General features: G+C 36.7%; 1 protein-coding gene across 8 annotated transcripts in view; it reads right to left on the bottom strand.

Moving 5' to 3' along the window:
- Nucleotides 1–1,820: 1,820 nt before the first annotated feature.
- The window catches only part of ARHGAP12 (Rho GTPase activating protein 12), a 110,955-nt gene continuing 86,762 nt past the window's right edge, over nucleotides 1,821–26,013 (bottom strand). For 7 of the 8 annotated variants that reach the window (XM_022580640.3, XM_089906360.1, XM_089906359.1 and 4 more), the window contains 10 exons: nucleotides 22,430–22,511; nucleotides 16,365–16,466; nucleotides 14,028–14,126; nucleotides 11,167–11,269; nucleotides 9,297–9,413; nucleotides 7,174–7,272; nucleotides 5,777–5,854; nucleotides 5,543–5,677; nucleotides 5,211–5,313; nucleotides 1,821–4,379 (listed from right to left, as the gene is read on the bottom strand). In XM_022580640.3, coding sequence (XP_022436348.1) covers nucleotides 4,205–4,379; nucleotides 5,211–5,313; nucleotides 5,543–5,677; nucleotides 5,777–5,854; nucleotides 7,174–7,272; nucleotides 9,297–9,413; nucleotides 11,167–11,269; nucleotides 14,028–14,126; nucleotides 16,365–16,466; nucleotides 22,430–22,511 — 1,093 coding nt within the window. In that variant the 3' untranslated portion in view covers nucleotides 1,821–4,204. The remainder of the gene's footprint in view (nucleotides 4,380–5,210; nucleotides 5,314–5,542; nucleotides 5,678–5,776; nucleotides 5,855–7,173; nucleotides 7,273–9,296; nucleotides 9,414–11,166; nucleotides 11,270–14,027; nucleotides 14,127–16,364; nucleotides 16,467–22,429; nucleotides 22,512–26,013) is intronic. The other variant, XM_089906358.1, reaches the window with a different exon arrangement.

Raw genomic sequence — 26,013 nt, forward strand, 5'->3', positions numbered from 1 at the left:
TGAGAGTCCCTATGGTTCTGGCCTGCTTTATCAATCAGTGAGACTCCATTTTACCTGACTGTTAAGATACCCATTTCTCTTGACTACATATATAAACAATCTCTCAAAATGCCCAGGAGGCGGCCCTGAAGGCCATGCAGAACCCGCACTAGTCATGACCCTGACCGGATGGCTGTTTTGACTTCTACCTCTGCAAGGGCTCTCTTGATAAGAGCTTCCACGATGTTGTCACTCTGGTATCAGTACGTTCCATGAACGTTACAAGGTTCACGACAATTTACAAGTTTCAGTGCTACCTGCAGTGCGAGCCACAAGGATTAGAACTACCTAGAAGATCTGGCTGTCGGTTAAAATCTTTACCAAAGACTGCTCTTCTGAAAACGTGGAGAGATTAAGTGAAACAGAGGGAGGGGCAGGGTGATGAGAAAAAGTAAGAAACCGAACTTCTTTAAATTCGTATTGTAGTGATTTGTTAAACAGTTACCTTGTCCTGGAAGTGCTCTGTTTATGAGGACCATGGAAGTGCTTTTTTCTTTTTTTTTTTCCTGTGGGAGAAGGGAAGCAATGAGGGAAATGAAAGAGTTCATTTAAGTGCCATATTCACATAAGGCTAATTTGTAAAAGCTCAAAGCAGCTGAATACATTTACAGCCAGCACTGCTCCACAAAACTTCACTTGAGAAGGCTAATTGAGATTCTTCAGGAGAACTCCCGGCCTTCAGTAGTTAGGGAACGTTTCATTAGCATTCTGAGCCTCCCCCCTTTTCTAGAAGGCTAAGTCTGACTCTGCCTGGCCTGGGTTCACGGCTTGTGAATTTCCAGCAGAGTCTAATCACTATCATTGTAAGGCTGCTGATGTGGTTTTGCAGCCCCTTTGCCTTTTTTTTTTCTTTTGGTTTCAAACTAAAGTTGCATTTAACACGACTGTATTAGTTATACAGGAATACTGTTTTTAAAAAAAAAAAAAAAAAAACAGAAATGATGCCCCACCTCCAGGACTGTAACATACAGGCTGAACTCGCTAATTAAGACACCTCTGTCTCAAACTAGAGGCGTGCTTTCTATAAAAGAGAATCGTTAGAGCTGACGGCTGGAGTTCAGAGACCAGTAAACTCAATAAAATCTTATATTCTACCATTTTCAACTCTATATAGATGCAGTATTTGAACAGTTGACTTTTTAAGATCAGTGAGAGGATGACACCCATTTGACTATTCTTATTTATTACTAAAATGACATGTTGTAGGTTCCTCTGTATATTTTTTTAAATGCTTAAAGATGCTGGAGAAATCAGTGTCATGGGAAACTGCATGTTTACTTTAAACATTTAATTAGAAGCCTCTCCCACGAACTAGGAAAAATTTCCTCTCACTGCTATCTTAATATCTATTATTACAGGCTTACAAGGAATCATAGGATAAAACTAAAATAGTACAAAGGTCTCCAAGTATCTGCCATGATTATTATTGATGAGTTTTCATTTGTATGTAAGCAATGACACATATACACACACACATTTACATACACATATATGTGCATACGTGTATATAACACAACTGCCTAGGCCCAAAGTTTGGCTGAATTATTCCATATGTACTTTTCACATAAGAAAAACAAAAATCTATACATTTGCCTCTATCTAAAAGGTAACATCGTCTTCCAAGAAATATTTCATAATTTTTCTAGAGTAAAAGGTAAAATTTCTTACTGCTGTAACATTTAAATATTTTCCTTCTATTGGATTATAACAACATACTTGAATAAACTTTTTCCTTTCAATTTCCAACTACTTTTTTTAATGACATTCTGAAGGAACGCCTATTAGTAAATGAAATTCCACTGACAATTTATTTCAGCCTTTAATATATTTTCTACTAAAAATCAAGCTGTCAAGACAGAGAAATATTACTGGTTTTGTTATGACAAGAAAACAAGTGAGAATTTTTAATTCACAAAGGATGAAAACACAAGACATTGATCTCATTATACATACAATATTACAATAAGCTGATTAGCTGTGGACTATTAAAACATTCAAGACTTCACATACACACAGGTGTACTTGGAAACAAGAAACACAGGACAATTTTAATCTTTGATATGTCATAACTACCAAGAGAAAGAACATCACTGATTTGAGTCTAATTGTTTTCCTGGCATTACAATCACTATATAGGCCAGGCCTAAAGCATACTGTATATTGTTAAGGACATCTTTAGGCAAATATAAACATTCTCATTTGGGAGCTTTTTCTCCCTACCCAAAAAACAATACTTTCCCATTGCTGTCAAGTAGCTTGGTTTGTTATCAATTTAACAAGATCACAACAACAAACAACATTTTCACCACAAAACTCAGGTGAGAGGTTTTTACGCAGGTCATACAAAAAATATTTGTCCCCAAGAAAAGTAATCTGTAAATTATAGATGCAACCCTAAGAAAAAGAATCTTGGTTACAAATCATTCACTTTCAAATATTGATGAAGAAATAAAGAGTGGAGGGATGGGAAGGATGGGAGGGGGTGGGAGGGGGTGGGTGGCAGAGGCACTGGCATGGCAGGGAGCACAAAAGGTGTGAAACGAGGAAAACATTTGCCACAGGAAGTACTGGATTCGGTTGATTTTTTTAAAATGAGGTATTATAAGAGTGTGCCAGTAAATGCAAAAACAAAACAAAATTATAAACCAAAATACACATTTCCAATGGAAAAATCTCTAAACCTCTTATAGTTTTCTTTATTCAGATTAGACATTTCATATACAGCAGTTAATCTAGAAAAATACATTTAAAAAAATCTTCAGCAGACCATGCTCTCTGTAACAAAACCTTCCAAACCCTGTTTTATTATACAAACCAATCTACAATAGTAATGCAAAAAGAAATTCTCAAATTTAGCAATGTCATTTTCGATCTGACTTCCCTCTAATTTACATATGGGTTTCCACTATTCGTACTGCAGTTAGAATTCTGTAATAAATTTTTTCTAATGTATTCTGTACATATTAAATAATCTAAAAGGTTCCTCTTGTAGTGCATTTACCATTTAGCAAGTCTATTCAGCATTGTTCCAGTACCATTTGCATTACAGTGATTTGCCTGTAAATGTAATTAAAAATCTAAAAGTGCACACAGTTAACTTTCTCAAATAACGGCCTATTTCTGGAGGAACCCTAATATTCACGGAGAATTACCAATATCGTGATTAGAAATGAGAGGTTAGAATGTACTCTGAGACTATATAACACAATTATATACATAAGCTAAAGGACAGTGAGTCTTTAGCCTGTATTTACATCAAATACCGTTGGTTTCCACAGGATCATACCAAGAACTCAGTATGGCACTAGGTAGATTAGGATTGTTAGCTACAAGTCAGTGTAGCACAGACAGCCCCAAAATACCCCGAATTGGCTTATGCTAAATTAAACTCCAGTATATCACAGTGTTTTAAGTACTATTAGTATGCTGCTGTGCTACTCCGTGAAGACAGCAAGCCTTCATCGAGGGATTGCATCTGGGTTATAATGGGTCCTAGCAATCAGACTGCCACTGCATGCAGAAACCCCGAAAAAAGCCTTCATGGAGGGATTGCATCTGGGTTATAATGGGTCCTAGCAATCAGACTGCCACTGCATGCAGAAACCCCGAAAAAAGCCTTCATCGAGGGATTGCATCTGGGTTATAATGGGTCCTAGCAATCAGACTGCCACTGCATGCAGAAACCCCGAAAAAAACAACACAGGTTTCAAAACAGATATACTTCATTTTGTTTAAAATGCCCAGGAGCGTTTTCAAAATAGGTGATAGTAAGTATTGTTCTATCGAGTGATGAACCTATTGAATCATGAGAAGAAATTCTACGTCATCCAGTTTGAGGAGAAAAAATGTAGTATTCTTACCAAATTATCCAGTGTATATGACTGGTTAGAATCGCAAGTTTTGATTTTTACTGGAATTCAGAGTATGAAATGCAAACATTCAGGATAAAACTAATTCAAACGTACACACAGTTCTATCCACTTGCAACAGAGCAGCAAATATGAGGGCCTATCACACATCTGGACTCTCCCATTCCCTTCCAGTCCCTCAGAAAAGTGCAAAATCAAAGAGTCACTGCTTGGTCCAAACATAAACTACATCAGGTGTAAGGACTTGGAATCTGATGAAATCCGGCTTCTATTCCACAGGTTCTCTTCAGTAAGAGTCAACGTCCGAAGATGGAATTTACCTCGAGAAGAATTAACTCTACAATCTGATTCTGGTAGACGGTATGAACTGCTATGTTGCCAGTCTCCTTCTCTGGCTTTAACAGAGTAGGACCGAACACAATTGCTATACTCTGATACGTCATTCTGTTTTTTTCTCCGTTTTCTATAACTCTAAGAGGAAAAACAAAAATTTTAGTTAAAAGAGAAAATTTTTAAATAGGGGAAATTCTTCAAAAAATATTATAAACAGCTTGCATTTAGAAAAGAGAAATAATGCTCATTTTCCTAAGGTACATATAAACTATTTAACCAAATAGAATTCAGTCTGAATAGCACGTAAAGCTTTCTTTTGCATAAACACAGCTGAAAGGTATACATATTCTCACAAACTTTAAATGTGTGATATTTCAGCTTAGTTTTAAAAATAAGACATAGACTTGAATACCTATTACAATTCAGGTAACAATGATTCCTCTGCTAGGGTGACGGGGAAAATATCATTAGTGCACAGAGATTAAACTTTGAATTTTACTCATTTTATGCTATTTTTAAAAAAATCTCTCATACTGTGATCACTTATTTTAGTAATCTCGTGTTCTTTCTATCAGAAGTTTCAGAGTGACTATGTAGTAACTTAGACCTAATTACCTTGACTTCAAGGTAACTGAATATTCCTCACTTAACCAATCTCATCTTCATCATAACTAACTTTTAGCAACAATTTCTGAACACTTACTACGTGCTAGGCATTATATAAATGCTTCACATATGAAATCTACTTCAGTGTATTCTTTATACCAAACCGTTTTACCTACGAGGAACTGGGGCTCAGAGAAGTCATCTTTCTCATGTTACAAACACGCGAGCAGCACAGCGGGGCTCTGAACCTAGGTCTGCGTGGCCCTGGCCCCGGGGGTCCTACACCACATCTCATACCTGTGCACTTCTCCAACCTTCTTTTTCCCCCTAATTATTCCTTCTCTTCTGTGGTGAGACTCTTACCTTTTGAGATGTCTAAACAGAGTCTGCATTGTGTCCTGATTTGGCTTTGGCAACTGTTTGATTAGATCCTTCACAGCAGAGACACGCTGTCTTGGTTCTTGTTCTGAAAAAAGACAATGACTGGAGATTTTGCATGAAACTGAAAGCAGTGACATTATTTTGGAACCTGGTATTTGGTAATACACAGTGACACCTGGTGGTTACATTTAAAATTTCTGGAGTAAAACAATCCTTTGAAAAAACTTGTTTAAAATATCAAGCAGTGTTGTAGCAGCTACAGAGGGTTTTCAACATCTAGGGAAAAAACTGAGTGGAATTGATTACATACTTACTAATTGCATTAACAAAATCATTAAAATGATTAAATGTAAAGAGAGGTTCTGGTAATTCTCGAAAAAACATTTTCAGTGCTCCAGTGATGACATGAATATCTTCCCATTTACTATCCTTCAAGTCCAATTTCTCATCTGGAAAACAGTAGGAATGGGAAAGTTTCTGAAATTATTTTAAACCAATTCTAACAGTCACGAGTTATTTATTCTGTATATAACAGTATATGATCTTACCATGATTGACTGTAAACCTCAGCTTCTGGATCACTGCAAGGTTGCCACTAACTCTATAAATCCCATCAACGTCCAACCCTGAGAGATAAATAACAATAATTTTATGTTTAAAGTTCTTGTTGGCTTCTTCTAAAGATGCTTTCATGTTTTAGAATTCTTATTTATTAACATTAGCCTAAAATAAAATTACTCTTTTCCTCTAAATGACTTTTTATAGATGCTTGGCAGTGAGAGAGGGGTGGAGATTCACTCTGAATTGTCTGGTAAACAGCAACAAGTCTACTTTATCATGTAGACTGTGGATCACCATCTCAAGGAAATCATCTCAAACTTGAAATACTAGCAATTTAAGATAAACTTCGGCAAACACCTGAAGATAATTCAAAAAGTAAAGGAGGCCAGTAGATAAAATCAGCCCACCCGTTTCTTGGGACGTCATTTGAGAGTGTAAATGTACATATTAAGGTGCTCTCTGAATCAAAGTGCTTGTCATATTAAGTGCTTGTAATAAATAAACTTAATACAAGCCAGCAGCTAAAATAATGGTTCTATAACAACTGATAATTTGATAGCTATTAATTTATTTTATATATGAAACAGAATCATTTGAAATTCACACAATGAAGCCCAAAAATTCATATATTCATTAAATGATAATGATGCACACACTTAACATTATCTAATGTGCTACTCATTTAACTTCTAGTAAAGCCAAGTAGCATGGCATCTCTATTGTCAGGCTGAGAGTCAGAGACCTGTGACTAGCAGAAATTACATTTTATGCAAATATTTTAATTATACAAGATATTTTTGACGATATACTGATATAAGTTAATGGGACTGCAGTCAAGATACTGTTATTTTAAAAGCTAGTATAAATATTATAAACATGTTAAAATTAACCAAAACAGAAATTAGTTTAAGTCTTCAGAAGTACAGGAAATGACATAAAGAGGATTTGTCTATTTGCACACTTTAGAGTTGATTTAGCAGTTTGGGAATGTCATCTCATTTTTATTATAAACAGAAGAGACTTCCCCTTAGTAAGTAAACACTATCTCCGCCTGTCTCTTACACCGCTGGATCATTTCTTAATAAACACAGTTTCACAATCAGCACGTCCATTTTAAGCAAATGCCAACAACTCCCAATGGCTTCAAGGAATACCATACGCTGAATCAACCCTAAGTACTGAACATGCAATAGATGACTGCAAAGGCCTTAATTTGAAACAATGCAAAAAAAATGGTTTTTTGCAAAAAAGATGCTTTTCTTGACAACTTATGACTATAAAGAACTTTTGGTTGCAACACTCAAAATCATAAAAATCCTAGAGATTTTGATGGCAAAACAATGCATGGTGTGCTTAACTTTAAAAAAAAAATTCATTTTCTTACCATATTGCTCAACATGTTCAATGCACAATTTCACAAATTTTGGCACGGTGCCATTCTCTCTCTGACACAGATTAGCAAGATTGGCTCCAAATACCTGATCTGAAAGAGATTTCAAGAAATGAGTCACCTTGCTAAACTTTAGTTCACAAAATGGCTAAATGATTCACAGTGCAACAGAAGATACCCCTGCATGCAGACACTTTCAACACAACGCACACCTGTCTGATCTGCACTCGCCTACCTCTTCCGACTCCAAGCTCCGAGAACACCCTCCTTCATTCCTGCCTGGCTCCCTTCTTACCTTCCCCTCCTGTGCAGAGATCAACCTTCCCCCAAACGGAGCTCCTTCTCACCAGTCCTGGTCTCAGCTAAAATGCCACCTCCTTTTAAGAACCCTCTGACCATCCTAAGATAGCCCAATTCCAGTCACTCTCTGTTTTGTCACTATGTCAGATTTTTCACGTAAGTCACCATTATTCTAAATTACCTTGTCTGTCTCTCATCTTTATAGAAGTTTCATGCGGGCAGGGACCCTCTCATTCTTGAATGCCAATAGGTATTCCCAGCACTGAGGCTCAAGTCCACCACTTAGCAAATACTCAAATATTTTTAAAACTATTAAAACATGCCCATCTGGGCTTCCCTGGTGGCACAGTGGTTGGGAGTCCGCCTGCCGATGCAGGGGACACGGGTTCGTGCCCCAGTCCGAGAGGATCCCACATGCCGCGGAGCGGCTGGGCCCGTGAGCCATGGCCGCTGAGCCTGCGCGTCCGGAGCCTGTGCTCCGCAACGTGAGAGGCCACAGCAGTGAGAGGCCCGCATACCGCAAAAAAACAAAAACAAAAACACATGCCCATCAGATTGGGATTGACATATATACACTAATATGTATAAAATGGATAACTAATAAAAACCTGCTGTATCAAAAAATAAAATAAAATTCAAAAAAACAACAAAAAAAACCACACGCCCATCATGTGCCAACATCTGATTTCACAAAATATATCAAAGTCCGTTCTAGTAATCTTTCAACCCAACAGTTTTGAAATTCCACATTAGTGCTAAATATTCAGGAAAACAAATAAAATACAGTATTTGAAGTGGATGACCACCACCAGAAAGTGGCAAGTTTGTATTTCTCACTGAAAAGGTCTGACGAAGAATGAGCAGCAGTTTCTATCCATTTATTTGTGAGGCTTTTTTGAAGGTTCTAAGCTCAACATGCTAAATTCACGTGCATTATCTGGGGGTGCCTGCTTACCCTTAACTCTTTAAGGCTGCTAATCTGAATCACTTAATTAGCTGAACTCTTTCTAGAAGTTTTAAATAGCTTTTTAATGAAACTCATTTGTGTATTTTAATCTAGATGCTTTGCATAACAGATGTTTCTGCAATGGTCTTTGTTAGAAACTTCATAATCAAAGACAGCTCTAATATATATGGTATAAATTATGTTACCTTTTCCTATAGTTTTATTATGAACAAATGTCTCTGTTTTGAGTCATGTGTTAGAAAATTTTATCTTTGGAATTAAACATGCTTGTAAAAACTAAAGGTATATATATACAAGTATATGTGATTTTAAAGAATACTTTCCTATTAAGAAAAAATTCTGTTAGTACATTATGGTTCTTATACATGAAAATAAAATGTAAAAATTAGTTAGGAAAAAACACTTTATCCTAATTTTAAAATTACCTTAAATGAGAACTGAAGGCACACAATCAAGAATAAAATTGTACATTATTTCTTCTTTCTACAGCTAGTGATTACTTGACATTTCTTCTGATCTGTGCATCTGAAAACTAAAAATCTGTCATTCTGAAAATCTGCCACGCCATCCCATCACATCCATGTAGCTCCTCTGGTACAGGGTTTCTAAAAAGCTAATTTGGTATTTATGTCTGTTTGATGCTTTAGTTAAACTCTTCATGTGCATTAAAAAATGTGCATTAAAAAATCAATTTTAGTTACTCAAATGTATTTTAATCACGGAACCTGATAACTTCATGAATAAAGAATGAGACATTTTTACTGTTTGGAAAATTTTCAGCTTTTAATGTAAAATGTCTTATTTCCGATTTGGGCCAAAGTTCATTATTATAAACATCACTTCTACCTACCTTTAATATAACCTTTTTCACGAACAGCTTGCAAAGTGGGGCGTCGCGTAAGAAATTTCTTTAAGTTTTTCTTGGTTTTTTTCTGTTCTGAAGAATCTATGCTAGATACTTTCGTGGCTTAAGACAGATAGATATTAAGCATTTTATAAAATAAAGGCTTTTTTGATGAAAATTTTTCCACCTAGTACTCAAAACATATTAATCTCATATATAAAAAATCACAGTATATAAATTCAGTTTTTCTAACTTTAATACGGTTTAAGAGTAACACATGAAGAATCAAAAACTAACACAATTTCAAAGTGACAAACCAAATGAAACATTTCATTTTTATCGCTAAACACTGACCGCAAACTGTGCCTTCTTTAGTATATGTGCCAAGACATTTGTAAGTCATTCTAATTTATATTCATTATTTCACAAATGATATAGTCTTGGACTCTCCATCAGGTTTAGATGGTAAAATGACCAGCAAAAAATAAAGTAACCAACCCATAAAACATAAACAAAATCCCTACCCTTCCCCATACTCACTGAACTAGGAGTCAGGGGATATATATGTATAAATATCCATCACAATTATTTGTACTTCAAGCTAAGACTCATCGTAATTATCTCTACTCCGAGCTAGGGATGGGACCACCTGGATTTCCACACTGCCTGCAGACCTGATTTATCTTTGGGTTACAATAATAAAAATTCAGAAAGTAAATTTCTTGAAAATAACCATATTTGAAGAAAGTTGAGAGCACAAACAATATATTAGTAAAGAATTAAAACAATAAAAGTTTCGTGGTTTACACTATTATACAGTGACAGTGTCAGTAATAGGCCTAAACTTCATAAGAATGTGGGAGAAAAAAAGAACTGATTTTCTAATCATTCAGTTAATGTGAAGACCAAAAGTTTCTCAGTTAAATGTGGATTTGTTAAAATAGATTTAAGCAGGTTCAAGTCACGGGTAATGGCCTATTTAAAGCACATAATTCACAAGAGGCCTGTGTTAGAAAATGCAATCCTTGGGACTTCCCTGGCAGTCCCGTGGTTAGGACTCCCGTGCTTCCACTGCAGCGGGCACGGGTTCCATCTAAGATGCCTCATGCAGCATGGAGTGGCCATAAAAAAGGAAAGAAAAGAAAATGAAATCCTTACAACTGCTGGCGTTTCTCTGGTCCTGTACACATAATATGTGGTCTGGAGATTAAATGCACAGACATATCCCAGTCTAGAGGCGGCTGCCTGGCATCCAATAGGGAACTATGGTACACATCCCGTGACTTCTGACTTCTTAATGTCTAAGGGTCTATCTAGAATCTTAAACAGTAATTATATATTTTCCAATCAATAAAGTTCAGCTTCCTAGAGGCCTCAACACAAGCGCATTCTGTTGTGCGCATTTTTTTCTCTTGAAAGGGTATCATAATATCTTAAAATTAATATGATTCCATCGGGGTGCATACGATTAGGCTGAAAAGTGATGATGAGTTGGGCTTCCCTGGTGGCGCAGTGGTTGAGAGTCCGCCTGCCGATGTAGGGGACGCGGGTTCGTGCCCCGGTCCGGGAAGATCCCACATGCCACGGAGCGGCTGGGCCCGTGAGCCGTGGCCACTGAGCCTGCGCGTCCGGAGCCTGTGCTCCGCAACGGGAGAGGCCACAACAGTGAGAGGCCCAAGTACCGCAAAAAAAAAAAAAAAAAAAAAAAAAAAAAGATTATGAGCTAACGAGGAGAGAGAACACTGAACCACTGAGACTGCAACTCCTGAATCTTAGAAGTCTTGCAACACTGGAGAGTCCACTCAGCTTTCATATATTTACTCTAAACCTTTGCTAATCACTCAAACCACTAGCAACACCGGGAAAGAAAACTTACAACGTGATTTCTTCAGATCCTTATGGTCCTTTTCTTTATCGTGCTTTTCTATTCCTGGTGAATCTGGTATGTCCTCCTCAATCGCTTCATCAGGTTCTACTGTCTGTTGGTTAGAGATTTTCCAAACACATATTACTTTTGCTATTACTTTAGATGTAATTCTCAGAATGATCAGTAGTTAACTCTTCCTAATGATTTTAGGGAACCAATTAGTATATACGATATATGGTTTAGATATTTGATAAATCTTTAAAAATACTCTTCCCCCTTCCCCCATTGATGGCATTAACTGAATTTCGATAAAGAAAAAATTAATGATAATTCACAAGGATAATGCGCTTGTACTGATGGTGATGCTATCTTGCCTCATTTTGATCAAGTGACAAGTAATAACAGTTAAAAGGTTGGGCTATATAATCTGTGGTGATAGAACAGGATGATGGTACATTGTTGATGATAGGACAGATAAAGCTAACTAGCAATGGTACCTTAACTGCTTCACACCAACAATCTTTTAAAATTGCACTTTGTGTCAACAGTTAATTGACATCACTCATTACTCACAGACCTGCGGATATCAGGAATTGAAAGAAATCCTAGAACTCATTTACAGCCTAACTACGGTCACTTTTACAAGTTAAAAAGCAGACTGAATTCTCAAAGCTAAAAGCACTGCTCTGCCTTTTACTCTGAGGTCCTCTCTCCACCCAGAGTTTATTTTTGTGCACAGTGTAAGGAAAGGCTCCAATTCTTCTCAGACATCCAGCTGACCCAGCACATGCTCTACCTGGCACAGAGTGTCCAAAGGCACGTGGGTCTGTCTCCAGGCTCTTTATTCTGTTCCACAGGTCTGTATATCGATCCCATTATGGATACACAGCTTTATAAGGTCCTGACATACGCTACAGCAAGTCTTCTTCAAAGGTGTCTTGCATATTCTTAGCCCTTTGCATTTCTTATGAATTTTAGAATAAGTTTGTCAAGTTCCACCAGAAAACCTACCGGGATTTTGAATGAGATTCAAAAATCTCAAACCTACAAATTTACAAGCCATTTGGAAGAATATTATATCTTTACATAATTGAATTTTTTAATCCATGGACATACTTCTCATTTAAGTTTCTGTCAATGTCTCTTAATAAAGTTTTGTAATCTTGCCCATCTCTTTGCCCTCAGTATCTTTTGCCACTTTGTAAACAGTACACATTTAAAATTTTGAGAGTCAATTATATGTTCCTCCCTTTTCAGTTGGCTTATTGCCTGAACCCTTAGGCCTTAATTTAAAAAGCCACTTTCTCTGCAAGGCCTCCCTTGATCCCTACACTAGATTAGCCCCTACTTAATCAGAGTTTTTATATGTTCATTATATTAACTGTTCAGCTGTCTGCCCTCAGTCATCTTCTGTCTTTGATTGTAAGTCCCATGCATTAGGTGCAGCATCCGGTTGCACGCTGCTACTCCCCAGTGCGTAAGGCACTCACGTGTGTGTGAGATGGACGCAGCCACCCTTGCTTTCAAGGGGTAGCGAGCACGTTACAGTGACTAGGCCTGCAAGCCCGTACTGGGTAGAGGAGAAGGTACGTTTGAAAAGACTGGGCTCAGGTTGCTGAATTCTAATAGGAGTCACGTAAGGTTTCTGTGCAGGGGAGGATTATAAGAGTGACATCAGGAAGTTTCATACAGTAGTGGCATTAACAATGCATTGGTGGGGGATGAGATGAAACAAGGCAAACTGTTTAGGAGGTTACTCTTAATATCAACATTTAAAGGCCTGCCCATGGTTTCAGGAATAAATGGAAAGAAAGGGACAAGGTTCAGAAATATCACACAGTATTACAAACTGCAAAGGAAGAATTCACATCTAGATTGGTAAATAATTTGCTAGAAGAGCTAAAAGTTGGAGGCGGAAGAGTTAAAGAATACTCAGATTCCAAATCTGGGCGATTTGAACTGGGTGAATCATAAAATTTTGGAGCTTAAAAGGATACTTGGAGACAATCCAGTGCAATCTATTTTTTTAAGTAGAAAAACTGAGACTCACAGAAGGAGAACACCTTGATACAATCACAAACCTTATTAATAATGAAGCATCACCTATAAAGTCTCTGAAAGACATCTCCATCTCTACTAAAGCCAGTGATTCCCAAACTTTTTTTGTCTCCATTTAGTTTAAAACCTGTATTACATACTCCCGTAAGTATTCACTTTCATTTCACTTCTGTCACTGATACATGATCCTTAATCAGGAACCATGTCCCCATATGGTGAGGGGGTAAGAGTACAGTCTAAGAAAGTACAGCTTCTAGTTGTTTATTACTGCTCTGACAAACACAGCTTCAGAATATAAATGCGAGGTTCTTTTTGGTTGTAATACACATGAGAAGAAATTTTCCAGGAACATGAGCGTACTCTGAGTAGAAAGGTCACTAGGAAAGAAAAAGTACAACTGACAAGACGACAGCTTCATGCATCTCACCATTTTGCTCAGGATCTGTTTCCACCAAATAGGATGATTTCCAAAGCATTCACTCCATGAATAAATACTACATACTAGGCACAGTTAGACCGTCCCTACCTCCTGAGCTATTTTCTTTTTGAACCAATGCCTCATGTGAAAGTTATGTGAAATCTACTGGTGGCAAAATCCTATAAATGACAATGTTAAATCACTCATCAGCCCCTGGGAATTGCTAAACTAATCACTGTCTTTCCTACCTCTTTCAAAATATGTATTTTTAAAAAGTATTTTTTAAATATAAATTGGAAACTAGATATATAATAACCAGTTAGAAAGCCAAAAAACAAAACAAGAGAAGCAGTTCTAAAGTTAAAAAAAACATTTACCTGAGTCACACACATACCTGATTACTGATAGTGCTACTAAGAACTTTAAACCACTCATTGATAACAGCATCGTTATCAGACTGAATCAGCAGTTCTGTTCCTTGACGGGTTTTCAGCTTTAGAGATAAGAAGGAAAAAAAAAAAAGCATGGTTAGTGCTTTCAATGAAGTAAATAAATACATTTAATTCAAAGTCTACAAAACCACCAGAAGATTGGATGCCATATATCATATTAATAGTGGAAAGGTTACAGTAGTCCACAGTGATGGAATTATCTTTTATTTTAGTATAAAAGAATACCAGCTGGATAATTTTATAAAACATGACGTTTTTCTCACAGTAAATTCTCAATGAAAATCTAATAATTTAGGATCCCAAACTCCGTCACACAAACAACATAAAACTTGCTGGAATCTAGAATACTTTATCATTAAAAAATAAGTTCAAGTACCTACGCTGTGCATTTTAAATGAGAATTGAAACATAATTTGTTAAGAAATAAAATCTATAATATTTTAACATAAGTTTGAGAATTTCTCTCTCTGGTTAAAAAAATATATGTAGAAAGAGAATATACAAGAGTTAGACTTTCAATATTGACTATTTAATAGGAAATTATACATCACAAGCCTTCTGGACAGAAACATCACTAAACTGTAAAATCATGAACTAACTAAAGTAAGGACACGATATATGATTCTACATGAACGCAATAACCCATTTATGTATGATCTCCTGGGTTCAAAGTTTCTCACACCTGACTGAGGAAGAATTTTGAGGTATTTATAGAAATCATTCCTTCTATTTTCTGTTTGGTAAGTGTCTGATTTTCTTTTTTCCTAGAGGAACATATGGCAATGTTTCCCAAACAACATTCTGAGATATATTCCTCAAACAGCTCCTGAAGTAATGTTTTAAAAGGCATTCCTCAAAAAAATAAAGAACTCATTACGTGATGTTAATTTGGGAAGTGCTAGATTGAAGAGAGCTGAACAAGACTCTATCCTTCAAGACTTCTCAGAGTTTTGCTATTCCAGGGTGCACCGTGACTTCCTAACAGAGGAATAAAATATATACTTTTTCCCAAATTTATTTGACCATGGGACCTTCTTCATTCTGGAATGAAACAAGGCTACCTCAGGTAACAGTGACTTCCTTTCCTGCATTTCTTCTAGAAAGTGGGCCAAGATACTCCGTTAGAGGGTCTCACTTTGTAAAAGTAAGGAAAAGCATGCAGTCTCTTTGCTTGAAAAGAAAATTTTTTTAATAATCTAGCGGGGGAATAATTTACAGATGAGGAAAGCTCCAGGTACATGAGAACAAGTGCTACATTAAAAGCATAAAGCAGCAGCATCTGTGCTGGGGTAATGTTTCTTGTGGGTCTTGGAAGAGAGGGAACGTTTGACAAGGAGAGACTAGCAGCCGTTGGTATTAAAGGCAGATCCATCAGGAGTGAAAACCATCAAGACAGGAAAACCCGGGTTCCACTTGGGAAATATCAACTGCTCTAATCTGCCTAGATGACAAGTAGGAAAGCCCTGAGACAGGAGAGATTCTTTGCAAAGACAGTCCGAGCGCCCTCTGCCCTCTGCATACGCAGCCCTGTGCAGTGTTGCTGCCCCTCCACCAGCGGGCGGGCCGTGCTTTAAGCCACAGAACACACTGCTGTTTGGCTCTTACATCTGGTCCCCAAGAAGCCTTGCGGCTCCCACTCTGGCCCCCCCTGGAACCCTGACATGTAAAGAAGCCTGAGGTCACCTCCTTCAGGAGGAGAGACGGTGACCAGGAGCCCAGCCAACAGCTGGCACCAACCCGGAGGGGGGAAGTAGACCGTCCAGCCCCAGTCAGGCCACTGGATGACTGAAGCCGGGTGACTGGTCCCGGGTGGGACCAGAAGAACCATTCAGCTCCGCACAGGCCAAACCAAACAAGCAAAACGGTTCTTTCCTCAGGCTACTAAGTTTGGGGATGGTCTGTTAGGCAGCAATAAGTAACTGATACAGGATCGTGCATTACCGCGGAGGGCTTTTAATGACAAATAGGAAAGTTTTAATTTGTTTTTTAATATTAGATTTGGTAGGCAAAGGGAACCACACCCTTTTATTGTTGCTGGGCAAAGGCACGACTTGTGGAACAAAGGCCTGTAATACATCTTCGGAGATCCAGTGACTTATGCAAATGAAGCCAGATCTTTACACCAGCTTTTTTCCTTAAATTATGAATCAAAGTAACTTAATGACTAACTTTGCCTCAACTAGTCACACTGAAAGGCCATTTCCCGAAATAACTCAAAACAGAACATGAAGTTCCTATGGTTAAGAATGTGGATTATACTTAAGAGAATAATTTATTACCTCAAATACATTCTTTTTGCTGGATTTATCCTTTGAAGCCATCTCAATCGTTGCCCCCTTAAGGTCCACCGTGAACTCTGGTTTGGACTGATTACTCCCAAACTTCGTTTTAGAAAAAAGGAAAAACCTTTATGTTATATTCATGTACATGTGTGTATCCAAAAAGAATAAGGCCAATTTTATATTGTTAACAATAAATCAAAAAGGTGGTCACCTCAAATTCCTCTTCTCTTTTCGTATTATAAAATAACAATTCCTACTTTAAATTGAAATTGAAAAATGTAAGACATGATTATATATAGTTCATAGAAAAGGAAACAAAGTGGCTCAACCTCCATCATTATAAGAAAAATACAAAATAAAGCCATAGTAAAATCTTTTTTCACCCATTAGTGCAAAAACAACAAAAGAAGTTCGATGAAAAACTGCATTGGTGAGGCTACAGAGTAACAGGCCCTCATTTGCAAGTAGGATATAGATTAGAACTCCTAGAAAAGAAAAATTGCTCATACTATATCTACAAATTTATAAGACATGTATCCTTTGGCTTAACAATTCTATTTTTTGGAATTTATTCTAAACTATCTATGACTAGGTAAAATGATGTGTTCAAATGGCGATATTCTTATATACGTATAAATAATATCTGGCAGAAAAACAAGTTCTTTTCCACCTAATAAATATTCTCTAAACCTGATTTCGTGCTTTCAAGGGTTATTTTCTTATCAACTATTTATGCTGTCAACAACTAACAAAAACTTGTAAAAACAACATCCTAAGCCCCATGTTCTTCTATTCAGCCTTTGTTAGAAACAAAAACTAGAGCCAGGTGCTCTAAAGCCTCAGCAATTTAATGAGGAACCATGAACAGAAGAGGAAAACAGTTGACATGGGTGGTTTGAGAAGAAGCAGCACTTAACTATTATATTTTGTTAACCAGACAAGGAAAAGATTAGAAAATATCAGAAAATTTATGTTAAATATAGACCTACTCTGTATCTTGCCATCATAACTTAAATTTCTGTTTAGTCTGTTAACTGAGAATAGAAAATAGCATTCCTATGTTAGTGTAGGGTTTGGGGGTTTTAAAATCTTTAAGGGCTGATGAATTGTAATCTTTAAGGTCATAAAGATTTGTTACAGGAAATTTCATTTGCTAAAATATTTTCAAATTACGTTTGTCATTGGAAATGGATCTTACCCCCCAATCCTGTGATAACTTACCACTATTCATAACATTAATGACTACTTCGTAGTTTCACATTTAAAAAATGGTTTGACTTCATCTGTTCCCGTTTACTTCATCTTTTCAGTGTGGACTTAAATAATATACTTGTTATAACTAAACAAAACTTAGGATGTTATATTGAATTTATTAGTGGAATCAAAACAAAATTTAGGGTATTTCATGGAATTTTATTAGTGGCATCATAATAAAATTCACAACAGAAATTTCAACAATTCTACAAAGCCTTTGCCTTCCTTAGTACCTTCTGTCATTCAAAAGACATGTAATTAATCATAAAGCTATGATGGGCACAGATAACTTTCTGAGCAAATTTGATACATCTCAAAAGTCACAAAACTTAAATGGACACATTTAACAAAATGATAGAAATCAACTTAATTTAACTTGTCATCATGACATGCTCTGTACATAGTTAGCTATAAGGTAAGATATAAGTAGCCAACCAAATAAGTTATAGCAACCAAATACAAATATCAATACAATCACATAACACGGAATGCTATAAAAATGCTTCAATGTGGTTGGCAAAATTTTGGGTTTGTTACCCATTATTTCTCAAAATCTAGTCCTGCCTTTCTCTACTGTAATCATTGCTCCAATGCATTCATGGCAAAGAAAACAGAACTACCGTGGCAAAGGACATGCAACAAGAAAACATACAGTGACAGCGGACACAGGAGCAGATTTTACATATGCGACAGCAGGCCGGCGGCTGACAGAGTTTGTCCAAGAAGAAAGCAGCGAGAGCAGGAGCTCAGAGACTGAGCCCTGCCGGCAGAATGACTTGATGGGAAAAGGGAAGAAAATGACGATGTCATTACAGTACACAATGGCAAAATGACGTACAAGAGAAAACCATAACGGAACCAGAGAGGACAAAAACAGGACTCCGTAAGCAGGTAACAAAGGCCAAGCTGCATCTCCAAAATATTTTTCAAAGGCCCTAGAATTTATCTCAGAGTATTTTCTGACTTCTGAATTTATTCTATAAATTCATGTTTTATTTTTAAGATGAATGCTTTATACAACTTACTTTAAGCTAACTTGTTCTCCCGTATACTCACAATGGAAGCCTTGGGGGAATGGAGAGGAGTCCCTGAGCCCCTCCTATGGCCTGCGGGCCTTGTCCTCTGGTCCCTGTCTGCGTCCTCTCTCGGGAGAGGCCCTGCCACCCAGCTTGCCCTCCCCTTCCTCTAGGACAGTGGATCTCAACCAGAGGCGATTCTGCCACTTGGGAACATCTGGCAATGTCTGGAGACACTTTCAGTTGGAGGTGGGGTGCTGCTGTTACCTGCTGAATCCCCCAATGCATAAGACAGTCCCCACAACAAAATATTATCTGGTCCAAAGAAGCCACTATGTTTAGAAATTTGAAAGCATCGTATAAATGAATTTGAACAACTACCAATATCTGTGGGGTGACTTTTGAAATACTCAAGGAATATGAGTATTTAAATCTGCAGTGAACACAGTGTATGTCGTGTCGTCTTGTGACTGTGCACGTGCTGGTCCCCCTGTGTAAGCTCTGAAGACGGGGCTCACGTTACTCACTTCTGAACCCCCAAGCCTAACACCAGGCCCAGAACAGAGCAGGCTTTTATGTCTGCTGAACAAATGAGGTGAAGGAAGTAAGAAAAGAGAAAGTATAATTTAAGTTACTGATACAACAACCTGGGAGATAACTAATATTTTCTGGAAAACAAGTGACATCTACCTATCCCGAGGAGAAGGAAAGGCTCTGTGGCTTCTGGATGATACAGCATTGGTGTAAAATTATCTTACAGTGGAGCTGCGTGTGGCATATGCACATTTCATTTACTCAGTTTTTACTACCCATGAAACCAAAAATAAACACAAAGCATGAATGGTTTTCTAAAAACAGAGCTCCAAATAGTATGGATGGTTTTACTCAGCATCCCATCGATGAGTATATGCCCTGGAGTAGACTGTTAAGATTTGAACTGCCTATTTCTTCCAGGGGATCTCGGTATAGGTTTTTGCACCAAGTGTGAAACTAATCTGTAAAGAACCATACTTCTCCAGCATGGCCCCGGAACAAACCACCTGAACCCAACTGAAGGAAAAGCAATCTCTTCTAACATCAAAGGAAAAAACTGGCTCTGCGAGAGACTGACTTCTCACAGCATCTTCCTGAGAGACACTCAAGGGAAATTTTCACTACAGGTGATTTTTGTCCTTTGGGCTTATGTGTTAGCCTCAGGTTAGGCGGGATTTCACTGTATAAACAGGATAACATTTTACCTACAAAAGATCTAGCTGGTGACCGAGCAGGGAAACAAAGCTAGGATTCTTTCAAACCCTTTTTGAACAATCCTAATTACTGAGTTAATTAAGAAGCATCTTGCGTATTTCATCAATTTTTAATATTCATAAGTGTTGTATATGCCAAAATATATTACACATACTTACACACTTTTTATTTGAATAATCTTACTAGCTTTTACTTAGGCCACTTAAATTAGTTTTCGTTCCCTTAATATGTGTTACATGTGGGAAGAAAAAGCAAGGCAGTTTGAGATTTTTTTTTTTGTGGTACGTGGGCCTCTCACTGTTGTGGCCTCTCCCGTTGTGGAGCACAGGCTCCGGACGCACAGGCTCAGCGGCCATGGCTCACGGGCCCAGCCGCTCCATGGCATGTGGGATCTTCCCGGACTGGGGCACGAACCCGTGTCCCCTGCATCGGCAGGCGGACTCTCAACCAACTGCGCCACCAGGGAAGCCCTGAGATTTTTTAATTAGCCATAAAATAAAAATTAAGAATTGACGTATAGCCAAGCATTTTATCATATCTGTTTAGTTTTTAAGACTATAAAACACCGTGTGACTATATTTTATTTAATTATACCAACCTGAAATGATTACCATAATGTACTGTATTATTAACAACATATTAATAAAACTTCATTTAAAGGCAAAAATTCAAAGAGTGAATCTCTAAAGTTAAAACTCCATTAAGAATTCTCCAATTTCAAAATTGGCTAGCTCAGTGAATTTTAAGCTACGCTTCTGCTATTACCACATGGTAATGCTATAACACAACTTTAGCTGATAAACAGGAATACCACACACCCTCTGTCGGCATTAGTTTTAATCATGAGTTCTGAATTATGTAAGGTCCTCAAGGGACCTTCATAAAATGCAACCAGACAGTACTAGTGGTTCTGTGCCAGGGTATTCACTTAACATCTTCAATTTTTTTTTTAAATTTCATTTTCTTTAAATCACATACATATCTGCCTACCTCAATGATGCCTCACTTACCACAATGATCTATGTACTTGCTTTATCTGTATATACCACAACCTTCAATCTTTAGGGGTCAGTAATTATCAAATAAATGACCATTATCCAGCTTTCTTCAGGAACTTTTTTGTTATTTTAATCTCTAATTGCTTCTCCATTCCTTTTCTTTCATTCACTTCACTCAGTTTCAAATAAAAGTTGAGCCACAAGTAGGAAGAAGAGATAACTGCATCTTCTTCTAGAAATGCATTAATATAAACAAAAAAGTATCATATGCTTCACCTCAGGGGAAAAGGAGAAATAACTATCAATTTACTGTAAGACAAGTCAAACAAAAATGTCAGTCTTTTAATCTGGAAAGCATATCACAGGTCAGTTCCACTGTACTGGCTGACCAGAGAGGAAATCAAAGCATCAGTGAAGCAAGAGAGAAGAAACATTCCAGAAAGTTCATATTCATGCTCAATCCAGCAGATTTTGGGGGCTGCCATATCGGAGTATTTGAGGACTAATGTGCTCTGTGGCACTCCTGGCTCAGAACAATGTTACGTGGCTGCACTGTAAATGCAGAGGACTAAAATCTGCTTGAATTTTACAAATGGATTTCTCTTTTATCAAACGTAAAGTCAGTAGGTCCTGTTAATTTTAAATCAACTCCGTAAGTGTAAGAAATACTGGTTAAGGCAGGATATAAAGCAGACTAAAAACATTAGATTAATTTCATTTTAAAACCTTTTTGGAAATACCCAGAGCATGGACTCTGGAGCCAAAAAGGTACCCAGATCTGTCACTTAGTAGCTGTAAGACCTTGAGCGAGGCACCGAACTGTTTTATACTTCATTTTCTCATCTCCAACAGGGGGAGAGGGAATGATAAACAGTACTCTCCCAGAGTTAAGAGGATAATATATATATACCATCCTCTACACTTAGAACAGTACCTAATATATTTTCAGCATTCAAAAAATGTTAGCTATTATGATATGTCACAAATTATAATTTTTGGTATTTGTATTACAAATAACCAAGGAGTAACGATAGTAAACACTCAAATATACAAAAAGCTTCAAAGTCCCACAGGTAATGGTGACATTTCTTTTTCTTCTCAAAGCTGGCTGATGTCATATATAGACATGGAAACCTGACTAGTATCCAAGGGTCAGATCACAAATCAAGGTGGGGCTTGTCACACGACTGCTCATTTTCTGACTAAACATCTGAAAGAGCCAAGTCACAGACACAAGAAATCTTTGGCATCCTGAAAACAGACCAAGAAATAGATCTGTTCTCTAATGCCCAAGTAGTAAGGTCACCTTTCAGTTCAATGCATAAAATATAATCGGTTGGTTTTAACAATATGAGCCAGACTTTTCTAAGTAGCCCTTTTCTTTCTCTTGGGAGTCAAAATGCATCTTTAACTAAGAAAACCTCATTTACTCTTATTTGCAAGCTAGCGGTAGCTGGGAGGACTCTGGAATACTTCGTGAAGTTCAGGTGCAACACCATCCACGTAATTTAAATGTAGAAAGCCTCCAAAGAAAAGAAATACTTGCCCAACTTGTGCTACTTCCTTGAGTTTTGGTAAACAGTAAAGATGAACCCTGCAACACGGCCCAAGAAGACAACCAGTTCTTTCTGTAATGATAAAGACGGCCAATTAAAGCTCCATATCCAGTTTTTCCCACCAAATTTAAAAACTTAAAACCTACTTAGCTGTTATCAATGTTGTCCACAATTTACAGTCATACTGACATTCTAATTGTTTTTATTGGGGATATAATTCTAATGGAAATTACAATCATTTTATGGTCCCAAAACTAATGAAGTCAATGAGAGACGTAAGTTATCAGAATAACTACACACCTAACTGTGTGCACATGGGGGTAATCCAGCACATTTGTGATCAAGGGCACTAATTTAGAGTCACATGAACTGAACACTGCATTTGGCAAGAATTCTTATTCACAATTAAAAATTCGACAAACATGCTCATCTTACCTAATTCTCTGTAGATACAGATTGTTTTATATCTCTTAGTTATCTTCCTTCCCTTAATAAGGCTACACCAGGTGAGCAAGTAGATCGTATAAATTACATGCTGGTTGATAACTAAGGTTACTATTACTAAAATGAGGCTTTTAAAAAATCTTTCCTAAATTACAAAATCAACACACATACTATATCAAAACTCTGAACGTAGAAATGTATACAGAGAAAGGCCCCATTTCTTCTCCTTCAACCGCCTCTCCAGAGGTAACCAGTGTTTACGTTATAAGGCAATTTAATTGCTGGCAGGCTAAAACGAACGTCAAATGTATCTTCCACAGGAATTTATTAAGGCTCGCCTTATAGCCAAACATATGGCCAGTTTTGTGAAAACTTTATAGGCACTCAAAAGGTTTATTCTCCATATTCAGAATGTAGAATTTAATATCTACCAATTAAACCTACTTGATTATTTTACGACTTTTTATGTCCACTTGAACTTGAAAAGTGAAATAAAGTTTACTCCTACTGAATCTCTATTTTTCCTTTTATTTCCTGTTGTTTTGCTTATGGTCATTAACACTAGTTACTCAGTGAATGGCTATTTCTAATGATGAGATCTTCACTGTGGATTGATCCACAGTGCTTTATCATTTTAAAGATGCTTAGTGCCTTCCCCCTGAGTTGAACCTGTCTGCTATTAAGATCCCTATTCCTGCTTTACTTTTTATGCCTTTGATATGCGTTATTTGTTTTAACTTTTCTGAATCGTTTTTCAGATGTCTCTTTTGTATGTAATATTGAACTGGGTTTTGCTTTGTGTTTCAGTCTGAGCACCTTTTTCTTTCAACAGATGAATATAGTGCATTTACATTTATTTATACTGATACGACACATATGTTTGGTACCTATTCTGTCATCATTTTATTATATTTTCATTTTATTTTATTATTTTGTTTTGTGTGGACCTCAAGATATTTTGGAAGGATTTATTTTCATTGGTAAATTCATTTTATATTCCATCTTATATTTCTTTAGATAATATCTAACTTCTCTATGCTGAAAAATGCTAAAATATATTCCCACTTTAAAATATATATATATGTATTTCCACTTTAAATAAACTTTTTGAGTTTAATTTTCAAAATAAAAAAAACTGTAGAATGTATATCTCAGAACAAATATTGAATATTTGGGTACTGAATGAATGACAGTATCCAAATATTGAGTTGCAGGTAGAATTAGTCACACCTTTTTCATGGAACCAATTTTTTCCTGAACAAACAACTGACGGATACACTGATTATTTAGACTTGACTACTTGGCAGGTAGACATTATCTCAAAAATAAATGAAGTGAGCCTTTCATTTCAAGGAAAATAAATGATAGTATATGTTCACAATAACAAAGCTTTCAAACAGAAAGCAGAATTCTGGAAAACTTGGCACATCTGCCACTGTGAGGCTGACAATATTCCAAAACTTAGTGACTCTGATGGCGATATTACTGATTTATGATTCTTTAGTATCATAAAATAAAATGTGCCAACACTTGAAAAATCGGCAAACTTAGTAAACCAGTATTTTCCAAATGACCTACAAGATGCTACAAAACTAAGCATAGGTAAAGATGCATTCACAATGCAACACAGGCCCATGGATTTTAATGTAACTGAGTACTGAAAGTTCAAGGATAGTTCTTCACAATCTTCATTGCAACTAACACTTTTGGCGTTTTGGTGTAGCAGAAAAATACGCACAATTATCTGAGAAGGCTATTAAAATATTCCTCCCTTTTCCAACTTGATCTATGTAAAGGAGCATTTTCTTTATATACTTCAACCAAAATAATATATTGCAACAGACTGACTGCAAGCAGAGATGAGAATCCAGGCGTCTTGCATTAAGCCAAATGGTAAAGATTTCTGAAAACATAAAACAATGCCACGCTTCTCATGGAAGTTTTCTGCATGAGAAAATACAGGGGGTTTTCTTCATAAAAGATGTTATTCATGTTAACATGTAACAGGTTATTAGTTTTAAAAGTGTTAATAGAGATTCTTAAAATTTCTCAGTTTTAATTTTTTACAGTAAATAATTCTAGATAAACTACATAGACAAAAGTTCTTTGCACTAACCAATAATTTTTAAGAGTTTAAAGAGGTCCTCAGAACAAAATGTTTGATAAACACTAAAATACAGGAAATTAAAATACCATTGTGCTCAGCTCTATATAAATAAATTTGAATATAATGAAACGGATGATATTCTTAGGAGAAGTATTCCAAAAAGCATTCCAAAGTAAGTAGAAAATCTAAAAAACTAATTATCGCAGGAAAAATGACAGCAATGAAAACAGGGAAAGTGGCCAAAGACCTACCTGCACTACATATGCCCAAAAGGGAGAAAAGAAAAAAAAGATCCAATTCACATGACTTCTACCAAGGAACAGCTTCAGGAACAGGTAATTGCAGTATTTGTAAAGCTATTTCAAAGCACTTAAAAGAAAAACTTCCAAGTACCAAAATCTGACAAAGTTCAATTAAAGCAAATCTAAAAAACTCAACTACATGTAAATTTTAAACTCTTTCTTAAACAACAGACTGACCTCACTTTGGCTATAAAACCCTAGCATTTCAGCGGTTTTTTAAAGCTGGGGAAAATGGAACTTACCTTACAAAGAGTTAATTTCCTTAATTTATTAACCAAAAAAAACCAACAACACAACAGAAAAAGAGACAAAGGGTATAAACTGATAATTCGAGGACAACAACGAAAAAGAAATATAAATGGCTTGTGGTACTCTACCCCACTAAAAAGAAACGTAAGTAAAAACACCATTTTCTCTCAAATCTCTATTAGCAAAGATCAAAGGGTTTGACAACATACTGAATGGGCAAAGGCATGGAGAAATCCAAGGCTCCTGAGGTTGGAACTGACTGAGGGCCTTAGGGCACAATTTGGAATTGTATGAAAATGTCCAACTGCATATGGCCTAGCAATTCCACTTTCATAAAATACGTTCTACAGGCATATCTACATACTTGCAAAATGAACCGTGCAAGACACAGAGGGTAATACTGTTTGTAATAGCAAAAAATGGAAACATCCTAAATGTCTACCAATAGACACACTTGCAAATAAATAACAGT

Source organism: Delphinapterus leucas, chromosome 2 (assembly GCF_059928025.1).
Source record: "Delphinapterus leucas isolate spDelLeu-1000000601 "Yukka" chromosome 2, BTC_Dleu_Yukka2, whole genome shotgun sequence".
NCBI classification, from domain to species: domain Eukaryota; kingdom Metazoa; phylum Chordata; class Mammalia; order Artiodactyla; family Monodontidae; genus Delphinapterus; species Delphinapterus leucas.